This window comes from Saccostrea cucullata, unplaced genomic scaffold (genome assembly GCF_032062105.1).
Source record: "Saccostrea cucullata isolate Sc308-1 unplaced genomic scaffold, CSIRO_AGI_Scuc_v1 ctg8410, whole genome shotgun sequence".
Lineage (NCBI taxonomy): Eukaryota > Metazoa > Mollusca > Bivalvia > Ostreida > Ostreidae > Saccostrea > Saccostrea cuccullata.
In genome coordinates, this window is record NW_026926662.1 from 6712 (window position 1) to 19522 (window position 12811).

At 38.1% G+C, this 12811-nt stretch overlaps 1 protein-coding gene across 1 annotated transcript; it reads left to right on the forward strand.

The window, feature by feature from the left end:
* Window positions 1-275: 275 nt before the first annotated feature.
* On the forward strand, window positions 276-11809 carry LOC134272361 (zonadhesin-like; the record flags this gene model as incomplete). The annotated part of the gene is made up of 4 exons (XM_062754609.1): window positions 276-365; window positions 5523-5594; window positions 7159-7240; window positions 9719-11809. Coding segments are annotated over 4 exons (2335 nt in total), but the record flags the coding sequence as incomplete, so codon positions are not given.
* Window positions 11810-12811: the final 1002 nt, after the last annotated feature.

Here is a 12811-nt window from a genome sequence, read left to right on the forward strand (position 1 = left end):
CAGGTTAGCTGTGCCAGGTGTCATATTTAGGCATTCAGTCATAACAGACCAGGTAATAATTGAAATTTAGTTATCTTCATTTTATACAATGTAAACCTACTGTGATGAAAAAGGGAAAAGACCTCAAAAAAGGTAGCAATGAAATATGACCTCAAGCCATAAGTTGAACATGAATTTTAGGACCATAATTATTGTACTTAATATTCATTCATTTCTCCATTCTTACTCCCCGTTCAGCTGTTCATTCTATATAAATTTTCTTACTCTCCTTTCAGCTGTTCTTCAGAGCTGATGGAGGCTGACACTTCCATGGATGACCTGGATAGGACGATCCTGATCGACCTCATGTGGAGGGATGCACTTGGGTAAGTCATATTTTTACTTCATTGTAGTTCATTGAAGTAACAAAAATATTTTTCTTAGAATAAATTGACTGCAGAAATTAATGTAAACAAAAGTGGTGGTCACTTTTTTAATTAGAAAGTTAAACTTAATTTTATACTAGGTCTACAAGCTAACTAAAGAGATAATTTGTGTCTAATGAGTGCCTAAACTAAATTTCAGGTCATATGCAACATACGTACAAAGTCGTAGGCTCAAGTGAGCTTTTCGTATCAAAATTTTTCTGTTAATTGTCTCTCGTTGTTGTCATCGTTGTTTGTCATTGTTGTTGTAAACTTTTCACATTTTCATCTTCTTCTCATAAACTGCTGGACCAATTTCCACCAAACTTGCTACAAGGTATCCTTGGGAAAAGGGGATTCAAGTTACTTCAAATGAAGGGCCACTCCCTCTTTCAAGGGAAAATAATTATGAATTAGTGAAAAATTAATTAATGGCATTTTTAAGAATTTTCTTCTTCTCTAAAACCACTGGACTAGAGAAGATGAAACTCATGTGGAAGCATCCTCAAGTAGTGTAGATTTAAGTTTGTTCAAATTATGACCCCTAGGGGAAAGGGTGGGGCCACATTAATTGCCTATCAAAGTTTTACATACTAATATATAGGAAAAATATTTAAAAATCTTCTTCTCAAGAACCATTGAGACAGGAAAGATGAAACTCATGTTGAATCATCCTCAGATAGTGTAGATTCAAGTTTCTTCAAATTCTCACCCCCCGTGGGTAGGTTGGGGTCACAATGGCCGACCAAAGATTTACATTTAAATATATATGTAAAATCTTTGAAAATCTTCTTCTTAAGATCCATTTAGACAGGAAAGATGAAACTCATGTGGATCATCCTTAGGTTGTGTACATTCATGTTTGTTCAAATCTTCAGACACCCTGGGGTAGGGTGGGGCCACACTGGCAGTTCAGAGTTTTATACATAAGGATATATAGGAAAAAAATCTTAATTTTCTCTGAAAGATCCTTAGGGACAGGAAAGATGAATCATCCGCAGGTAGTTTACATTCAAATTTGTTTAAATCATGACCCCCGGGGTAGGGTGGGGCCACAATGGCCAATCAAAGTTTTACATAGGAATATATAGAAAAAAATCTTTAAAAATCTTCTTAAGTACTGCAAAGCCATGATTAGTCAAAGTGATATTTATATGGAAGCATCCTCAGGAAGTGCATGTATTTGAGATTTAAGTTTGTTCAAATAATGACCCGAGGGATAGGGTGGGGCAATAATGGGCATTCTCAAGAAGTATTAGAATTGAACCCCCCCCCCCCCAGTAAATTTTTTTAATTCTGATCTTGACTGATTCATGCTTTTTCTTTGAGCAATGTGGCTCCTGGGCCTCGTGTTTTAAAGTAATTAATTTATTTCTTTCATGAAGAAAAATTTAAATTCTAAATTAATTCATATCGAATTCAAAATATAAGACCTGAAATCATACACCACAGATGCCGTAAACATGACCTAGCAGGAAGGATAACTCCTATATTAAGTAGATTAAGTCTTTTTAGCGAAAATATTGGGTAAGAATCATGATAACGATCGATAATTATATGTAAAATTACACGATTGATAAAAAACAAAATCAGTAAAAACTATTTTTATGCAGTAAAAAGTAGAGTTTTCTTTCATTTTCCTTTTAAGGAATATTTTAAATCGTGAATAATTTTTATCGGGATCCAAACATGAAAGTGAAACCTGATTTTAACACAATTGATAAGACAAACAAAATCATCTGTTCAGAAATGTACTTAGGGATATTTTTACATGACCAGTCGGGCTACCTTGAGGTGATATTCTGAAACTAGACCAGACCTAACTTTTACTTGTCACAGTTGGTCGGACGTGCCTAAATAATGTCAAGCCCCGATATCTCAGTTTATTCGATATGAAGAGCATGCTCTATGTATGAACAATTTCTTAAACAAGGTAAATTATTGACAAGCTAATTTATTAAACAAAAATATCATCAGACTCATTTTACAGTCATCTTTTGTAAGTTCTATGGTCGATACAATGACCTTGTCAACAAATACAATTTATCATTAAGTCAAATGCTGACTGAAGTTTTTCATACCAATTGTTAGTCCATTATTTATACACTGAATTGACAATGGATTTTTCCCATTATTTCCCAATCACAACAAGGAGCACATGGCAGGTGTGACCGGTCGGCAGGGGATGCTCACTCCTCCATGGCACCTGATCCTACCTCTGATGTTTCGGAGGTCCGTGATTGCTCTGCTCCTATTTTTTGTTTTATGGACTTTGATATTGAATACTGTACCAGTTATCTTCAAATCATTCTTGCTCCTCAGTTGTGAAGTCACAAGGTGAAAGTAACGTCAATTACTTTTTACAAAAAAATGATTGTGTCAGTCGTATTCGTTCAATGAATAGCTGTAAATTTTATGGTATATCTTAAAAAATCCTTTTCAGTTGCGTATAAAAATTAATACACAGTTAATTTAGACATAAGACTAATTCTAGAAATTTAATCAATGATTGGATTGATCTTTTTATTAAAGGAAGTGATATGGTTAAAAATGATATATGTTCTGTTGCCCAGCAAAAGCAGATTAAGAAAAAGATGTGTTTTTAATTAAGCAATTTGTTATGAAAGACCTCCAATTTACACTTTTAAAAAAGTTCAATATCCTATGAGTAACAACAGTATAATTATTAGATGTACCTAAGATATTGTTTATTTAAAATTTTTAACTTATTATATATAGATATGATAAAAAAGAGGCCCCCATACTTTCATGCATTCACCTTAAAAAATATTAACAACACTCTCTCGATATAGTGAATTTGGGTTTTGATGGTCGCCACACTCAATTTAGGAAAAAGTCTTAGATTCTTATTCACCCATTCTGTTGCTGAGATTTGTCCATGAATTGTGACAAATACTGTAAACTGTTCTTGTTATAAAAATTAACTTGCATGGTAAGAAATATAAATCTATGAAAAATCATTCAGCTTTTGTGACAAAACGCTACGGAGCACCTTTCACGTGACCACCTATATCACTTGATTCACGCATGAGCAGTAAGGTGGCAGATGTGCTTTAAAATCAGAGAGGACTTATCTAAATTATCTCATGTATCTAAATTAAAATATAATCAACAATGAAACCAAATATTGTTTCTTATATGAAGGTTATTCAATAAGTTAACAAACTTTTTGATCACCCCTCATGGATCTGTACACTTCTTTAAATAAATTTTAATGGAAAAAAATCTGGAATTTATGTTTGTAATTTTTTTAGCTCTACTGGTCAGAGACCAGAAGAGCTTATGCGATAGTAATGTGTCCGTCGTCCGTCCGTCTGTCTGTTCGTCTGTCTGTCTGTAAACAATTTTTCAAAATGCTACTCCTACTACAGTTTTGGTCCGATTTCAATATAACTTGGCACACAAGTAGACTACACTAAGATACATAATTCTGTGCATTGGTTTTTGATTTCGATGAATGGTGTTGCCGTGGTTACTAAAAATAGAAATTTCTGTGAAATTCTTTCAAAATGCTACTCCTCCTACAGTTTTGGTCCGATTTCAATATAATTTGGCACACAAGTAGACTATACTAAGATACATAATTCTTTGCATCAGTTTTTGATTTCGATGAATGGTGTTGCCGTGGTTACTAAAAATAAAAATTTCTGTGAAATGCTTCCAAATGCTACTCCTACAGTTTTGGTCCGATTTCAATAAAATTTGGCACACAAGTAGATTTTTACACTAAGATACATAATTCTATGCATCGGTTTTTGATTTCGATGAACGGTGTTGCCTTGGCTACTAAAATAGAGATTTCTGTGAAATTCCTTTCGAAATGCTACTCCTCCTACAGTTTTCAATATAACTTGGCACACAAGTTGACTACACTAAGATACATAATTCTATGCATTAGTTTTTGATTTCGATGAACGATGTTGCCTTGGCTACTAAAAATAGAAATTTCGGTGAAATTCTTTCGAAATGTTACTCCTCCTACAGTTTTAATTCGATTTCAATATAACTTGGCACACAAGTTGACTACACTAAGATACATAATTCTGTGCATCGATTTTTGATTTCAATGAACGGTGTTGCCATGGTAACTAAAAATAGAAGTTTCTGAGAAATTCTTTTAAAATGCTTCTCCTACAGTTTTGGTCCGATTACAATATAATTTGGCACACAAGTAGACTATACTAAGATACATAATTCTGTGCATCGGTTTTTATTTTGATGAGTGGCAAGGATCATTTTTCTATTTATTGCTGTTTTAAAGTTTCAAGTCCCAACTGCTACTTTTCTCTTCCTTTGTTTTAAGTATAAACCAGTAGAGCTACAGTCTCGACAGAGACTTCTGGTTCTCATTTCTCTTTGAATGTTATGCAAAAATTTTCATAATTTGATATCTGTTCAAAACCCCTGGTAACGCATGAGAAATTATCAGTATTTCCTTAAATGTGTCTGATGGTTATGACAGGCAGTAATCTTCTATTAGGATTGTTATGGCAGGCAGTATGCTTCTATTAGGATTCTTTCTCTGTTAAAAAGAACCTGCTATTTGTTCTATCTAACAACAAATCCATGAATTTAGCATTGTACATGCATAACTTATAAACTGACATGAAAATGTAGGAGCTTTTTAATTTTACAGCTGATGACAATTCACAAAATTTTGAAGTACATATTGTAAAATATTAATGAACAGACTTTTTGTACTGAGATATTGGTGTGTCCCATAATGATAAAATTTATCAAATTTCCAGATTTTCGGTACTACTTTATGTTTAAAAGTCATTTTACCTGAAATCATAAATGATTTCAAATCACACATTTACCAGTATTATTTTCTAATCTAGATTTAAGGAACCCACTCTCTCTCTCTCTCTTTTTAGCTCACCTGAGCCAACAAACGTTTAAATACTTATTCAATTGATTCAAACCTTATCACCTTGACATAGGTCCATGTATCTGAATATTGGTGTGTGATAATCCAGGTTAAACTGTTATATAGAATAGGGCAAGGAGGAGGAGCTTCCATCACCTTGACATATCCATTGTATCTGAGATATTGGTGTGTGAGATAATGAGGTTGTACTGTTATCTGTTTTTCAGTATTCCTTCGAGGAGGAGGAGCCCTTCTGAGGAGGACCAGCTTTTTGAGGAACTGATGGAAGAGGGACGACTGTAAGTAAAAGCTTTGTAATATTAGGTTCACATGTTGATTGAATGAAAACTGGATTTTTAATTTCTTTTAAAGAGATATGTTTTTGAAAAAAGGTTTGGTGTTCAATTAGCTGTCAATTTGTGAATATTTCCATTTCTATTCGTTTTCTCTTTGATAACTCCTAGTTAATAGAGTTGATTTCTTGATAATTCTACTGTAATATAAATTAGGCAAATCGATTGGTAAGGAGCTAAGGAGGCCTAATACACACGTAAATCCTGTGCGCATCTGTGTTTGTGTCTGACGCTAAGGAGGCCACATATGCATGTAAATCTCATGCGGCTGTCTTTCTGTTTGACACTAGTGGACAAGAACTAATTGAAATTTACATGGGAGAAATTTAAATCTAAAATTGTCTAAATTTTAAAATCTATAAATCTACAATTTGATTTCATAATAAAATGGAAATATTATGATTCACTGTCTATATAGTTAGTATAGAATGCCAAGGATGTCAACGACAGTGTGAAACTTGGGATAATTTCTGCGTAACCATGGTAACAGGCTCATCTCATGTTTCCCACTATCGTTGATGCTCTGGCATACTAGTATTTCCCACCATCTCATGTTTCCCACTATCGTTGATGCTCTGGCATACTAGTATACTAATAACTAAACAGTAATTCCTTAAATATATACATATGATTTAGAAATTGATATTTTGAAAGTTCATTGAAATTCAGTGTAATTGTGTCTGATGATTTTTAGCAGATAGACGAGTGTCAGGTACCTTTGTCTTTAGACAGGAAATAATATTATGTCTTAAGACTGGACAGATAATGTTATGGTGTTCATGTCCATCTGTCTGTCTCTCTGTTAACTCTTATCATAACCGGCTCATAACTTATGACTTAGATATGAAGCAATAATCAATTTTTAGCTCACTTCAACAAAGTTGGGGGAGCTTAAGAGATACCCTCTGGCGTCATAGTCAACATCGGCATCCCAGGTTAAGGTTCAATTTATTGAAGCAGTTTTCTTTTTATTAAGTACTTCCATGCCCTATATTGATAAGACATGCATGGAAGATGCTTCTAGTGTGTTTAATTGTACCAGTCAAGGTTTCTTAGCAAAGAAATGACCAGGTTAATGGTTTAATAAAGTTGATAGAAATTCAGCATAATTGTGTTAATTAAGATGAGTATCAGGTACATATAATTCTATGCCTGTCTTTATACAAGAAATGATATAACTGTGTGAGAACTGGGCAGTTATCATGTTATGGTGTTCATATCCATCCATCTAGCTGTCTTTAACTCCTTTCAAATCTGGCTCAAATGTTTAACTTAAAATATGAAATGTAGAGTAATCCATTTTTTTCCCTTCCACTTTTGAAACTGTTTATAATTTTTAAAACATGTTTACCAATATGTGAGGAATAGGTGAACGGGGCAAAAATTTCTCTGTATACAGAAATACACAGCGAAACTTTTTTTAATCAAATTGCCTTATTTCAAATTTGCCCACAAGCAACAAGAGAAATAAAACAATGACAGAGTTTGATCCTGGACTTGTAAATTGTAGGGATGAGGAGAGGCTTCGTTTGGTACATGAGAGCGTGCGGGCGGCCGAGGAGGAGCTGCGGCTACTGAGAGAGGAGACGGAGGTAAACAGTAACACAGCTCGTGCCTTGTGTACAAAAAAAGTTTACGTTTCACAGGTGTACTGTAGATCACTAATTTTTCGCGACACCTTATTTTTGCAATAAAGTCATTGACTCTTGATAAGCGAGACATAATTTTCGCGAAATGTGGTTATTGCTTTATATATTTTAAGGAATACTATTATACGTGAGAATTAAATTTTCGCGAGCACACTGTCTCGCGTAATTGCGCGAAAATAAAGTTCTCGCAAATAAAAAGTGATTTACAGTATTCAATTTGTTAGACTGTGTACAGAGCACTCAGAGCATAGAATGACAATATTGGTGAAGGGTCTCTTACTTTTGAACATTTCTACACTGAATTCTCTGTATTATAGTTTTAATATTATTCATTAAAGTATACAACAAAATTGCCACTTTTCTAAAGTATTAAGAATAAAAATTATAATTTGTGAAAGTGCAAGGATGTGTCAATCAAAACCATCAAGAAATACTAAGTTTCAATTAGTTACAAATGAAAAATACCGTATAACAGGTGTTTTCTGCGGTTGGAAATTTTTGTGATCTAACCCCTGAAAGGTAGCAAATTTATTTTTGCGTTTTCAATTTCTGGGGTTGGACTTTACCGCAAAAAATTATTTACGGGGTACAGTATAGGATCATCAAACTCTGAGATTTTTTACAACGCTGCTATTATTAAGTTATGTAAAATCATCTAGGCACATTATTTAAAGGTGCAATCGGTGTAACCGCTATTAAAATTAAACCGATTAAGATCACAGTCCAAAATAAAAATAATTTAAATAATTAATGATAATTAATGTCTCCAAGCCATTATCTAAAATACCTTGCACTTAAAATTAAAGCTATCAAAAAAGCTTGGCATAATCAACCAACCCCAAAATCACGTCATATTCATTGAGGCGTAACTAATACTGTCAGTCGTCTGATTTGAATAAAATTCACGAGACAATCAAGCCATATTGTAAACACAAGCATTATTTTAATCAGTGTCAAGACAATTCACAGGATTAAAAAGTGGAAAATAAGATCGAAAGAAAAACTGCCCAACTGCTATCGTAGTTTCAATGTCGGCCGAATTTTCTCTCTAATGAAGACACGTTTATGCATGAGTGTGCAGACGCACCACTTATTATACTTGCATGTATAAAATACCTGGAATCATATTAAAATATTTTGCGATTTTAATTTTTGTGGATTTGTTCCATCCGCAAAATTCCGCAAAATTTGGACAACTGCAGAAAATACCTGTTATACGGTATTCATGAAATTTTTTTGTGAAATGATATTTTAAGTTAATATTTTCTAGGGATGGCAGTCAATTTCAGAATTGCTTATCGGTTAACCGCAAAACGTTCCGACCGATTAACCGGTTAGTCGTATCAAGATAATTTATACATTCTGACATTTTCTTTTCATATAAACAAAAAGGCTAAAAAGATATAAGAATTAAGTTACATTCTGTTTATTATTTTGATCAGGAAATTTTATGTCCATAAGAGATTATTTTATTTCAATTTCAATAGACAATTAAAAATTAAGTTAACCATGAATCTTGCTTGAGAAATCAGACAGGAATAATTTTCCAACGTAGAATTCAAGAAGTTAATTCTGCGTTGTCACCATAATCAGAACTACATGTACCGTATATACTCGCCTATAAGTCGGTTTTTTGGGAGTCAAAATCTGGTTCAAAACGATGTGTCCGACTTATAGGCGCGTTATAAAAAGAATGGTTTTATATAAGGTCAGTCCAACTAAAATATAAGCTTATTAACTACAACCGACTTATAGGCGGACCGACTTATAGGCCAGTATATACGGCAGTCAATGTCTGAACTTTCTTTTAATTTACAATTACAACGCCCTTATGATAATATAATTTAATAGATAACGGCAAAATAAATACATTCTATAATTGAAAGTGCTTAACGGTGATGTTTTTAATATCATTAAAAAAAACAACTTGACGATCTGAGTAATGGCATGAAGTTATAAAAACAGTAATTAACTCTTTACCAATTGAACAATTATCCTGTCATCTCAATCAAGGAGACCTATAATTTCATCCAAATATTCTTAATTATAAGATGTGTAAAAACGCCAAAAAATATGTATGCAGCGCTTTCCTTTCTAAAAAAAAAAATAAGGGATTTTAAGGAAACTGCGCTCAAATTTACATAAATTTTATTTTTTCTGACTAACCGATTACGAATTTTCTAACCGATTAGCATCATTCCGACCGATTAATCGATTAACCGGTTAGAAAGTGCAATCCCTAATATTTTCTAAAATTTTCTGTATAATATAACGACTAATATTTAGAATTCTTCAGAAAATATTAACTCAAATCTGTGTCTTTGCACCTTAAAAGTGTTTAATGAATAAAATCTCAATACATGTAAATTTGTTTTTATATTATTATAGACAGAGTTCAAAATAGCATCGTTTCATTTACAGGATGTGGAGCTGGCTGCAGTGCCTACTTTCCCTGGTGTGGAGCCTGTGGAGCCAGCCGTCCCTGGTGTGGAGCCTGTGGAGCCAGATGAGGAGCCCACCGTCCCTGGAGTGGTGCCTGTGGAGCCAGATGAGGAGCCCGCCATCCCTGGTGTGGAGCCTACTGTCCCTGGTGTGGAGCCTGTGGAGCCAGATGAGGAGCCCGCCGTCCCTGGAGTGGTGCCTGTGGAGCCAGATGAGGAGCCAGCCATCCCTGGTGTGGAGCCTACTGTCCCTGGTGTGGAGGCTGCCGTCCCTGGTGTGGAGCCTGTGGATGAGGAGCCGCCGTCCCTGTTGTGGTGCCTGTGGAGTCAGATGAGGAGCCTGCCATCCCTGTTGTGGAGCCTGTGGAGTCAGATGAGGAGCCTGTGGTCTCTGTTGTGGAGCCTGTGGAGCCAGATGAGGAGCCCGCCATCCCTGGTGTGGAGCTTACTGTCCCTGGTGTGGAGCCTGTGGAGCCAGATGAGGAGCCCGCTGTCCATGTTGTGGTGCCTGGGGAGTCAGATGAGGAGCCTGCCATCCCTGATGTGGAGCCTGTGGAGTCAGATGAGGAGCCCTTCATCCCTGTGGAGCCAGAAGACGACCCTGCCGTCCCTGGTGTGGAGCCAGATGAGGAGCCTGTCATTCCTGATGTGGAGCCTGTGGAGTCAGATGTGGAGCCTGTGGAGTCAGATGTGGAGCCCGTCATCCCTGATGTGGAGCCTGTGGAGCCAGATGAGGAGCCTGCCATCCCTGGTGTGGAGCCAGATGAGGAGCCCGCCGTCCCTGGAGTGGTGCCTGTTGAGCCAGATGAGGAGCCCGCCATCCCTGGAGTGGTGCCTGTGGAGCCAGATGAGGAGCCCTGGTGTGGAGCCTACTGTCCCTGGTGTGGAGCCTGTGGAGCCAGATGAGGAGCCTGCCGTCCATGTTGTGGTGCCTGTGGAGTCAGATGAGGAGCCTGCCATCCCTGATGTGGTGCCTGTGGAGTCAGATGAGGAGCCCATCATCCCTGATGTGGTGCCTGTGGAGCCAGATGAGGAGCCTGCCATCCCTGGTATGGAGCCAGATGAGGAGCCAGTCATTCCTGATGTGGAGCCTGTGGAGTCAGATGAGGTGCCCGTGATCCCTGATGTGGTGCCTGTGGAGCCAGATGAGGAGCCTGCCATCCCTGATGTGGAGCCTGTGGAGTCAGATGTGGAGCCTGTCATCCCTGATGTGGAGCCTGTGGAGTCAGATGAGGAGCCCGTCATCCCTGATGTGGAGCCTGTGGAGCCAGATGAGGAGCCTGCCATCCCTGGTGTGGTGCCTGTGGAGTCAGATGATGAGCCAGCCGTCCCTGGTGTGGTGCCTGTGGAGTCAGATGAGGAGCCCGTCATCCCTGATGTGGTGCCTGTGGAGCCAGATGAGGAGCCTGCCATCCCTGATGTGGAGCCTGTGGAGCCAGATGAGGAGCCTGCCATCCCTAATGTGGAGCCTGTGGAGCCAGATGAGGAGCCTGCCATCCCTGGTATGGAGCCAGATGAGGAGCCTGTCATTCCTGATGTGGAGCCTGTGGAGTCAGATGTGGAGCCCATCATCCCTGGTGTGGTGCCTGTGGAGTCAGATGAGGAGCCAATCATCCCTGATGTGGAGCCTACCGTCCCTGGTGTGGAGCCTACCGTCCCTGATGTGGAGCCTGTGAAGCCAGATGAGGAGCCAGCCTTCCCTGGTGTGGTGCCTGTGGAGCCCGCCTTCCCTTGTGTGGTGCCTGTGGAGCCAGATGAGGAGCCCACCATCCCTGATGTGGAGCTTGTGGAGTCAGATGAGGAGCCAGCCGTCCCTGGTGTGGAGCCTTCTGTGGAGCCAGATGAGGAGCCCGCCGTCCCTGATGTGGAGCCTGTGGAGCCAGATGAGGAGCCCATGCCATCCCTAATGTGGTGCCTGTGGAGCCAGATGAGGAGCCAGCCATCCCTGGTGTGGAGCCTGTGGAGCCTGTCCCTCAGATGTGGGAGCCAGATGTGGAGCCCATCATCCCTGGTGTGGAGCCTGTGGAGTCCAGATGAGGAGCTTGCCGTCCCTGGTGTGGTGCCTGTGTGAGCCTGTGAAGCCAGATGAGGAGCCAGCCTTCCCTGGTGTGGTGCCTGTGAAGCCAGATGAGGAGCCCACCATCCCTGGTGTGGACACCATTAAATGTGGATACATACATACATTACATACATACATATTTACCACACTGGTGTGGTACTTGTTGAGCCCGATGCTTTACCACAACACCAGGAGCATCACACCACATCACATGCATGTATCCATCATCCACCGTTGGCCACAGTAGACAGAAGAACTGACATGGGGTCCTTCTTCCCCTCTCTCATCCATCATTCCCTCTCCCTGCCTTCCCTACAATACATACATTTTCATTCATAAGATCCATTATTACAAACATGCATCACATCCATTATTACATATATACATAACATGTATCTCTTATGAGGTACATATTTACTATACAACATTACAACAAGCTATCCCTCAGATGAGGAGCCTGTGCAGCCAGATGAGGAGCTTGCTGTCCCTGATGTGGTGCCTGTGGAGCTCCCCTCCGTACAATGCATGCATTCATAACATCCATTATTACATACATACATAACATCCATTATTACATACATACATAACATGCATCTCTGATGAACATACATACTTTACATTATACATACATACATACATACATTCACACATTACATACATACATATTTACATACACACAACATTACACGCTACATTACATAACATACAAACCACAACATTCAACACACAACATTAGACAGCTATACCACAACACAGGACACACACACACATCACAACCACATCACATTACATTACACCACACATACATAACATACATTTTTTACGAACATACATACATTACATACATATTACATAATTACATACATACATACATTACATACATACAACCTTACATATATATACATATCATAGGTTCATACATACATTACATACATTTATACCTTACATACATACATACATTTCATATATACATACATTTCATACATACATCATACATTACATACATACATTTCA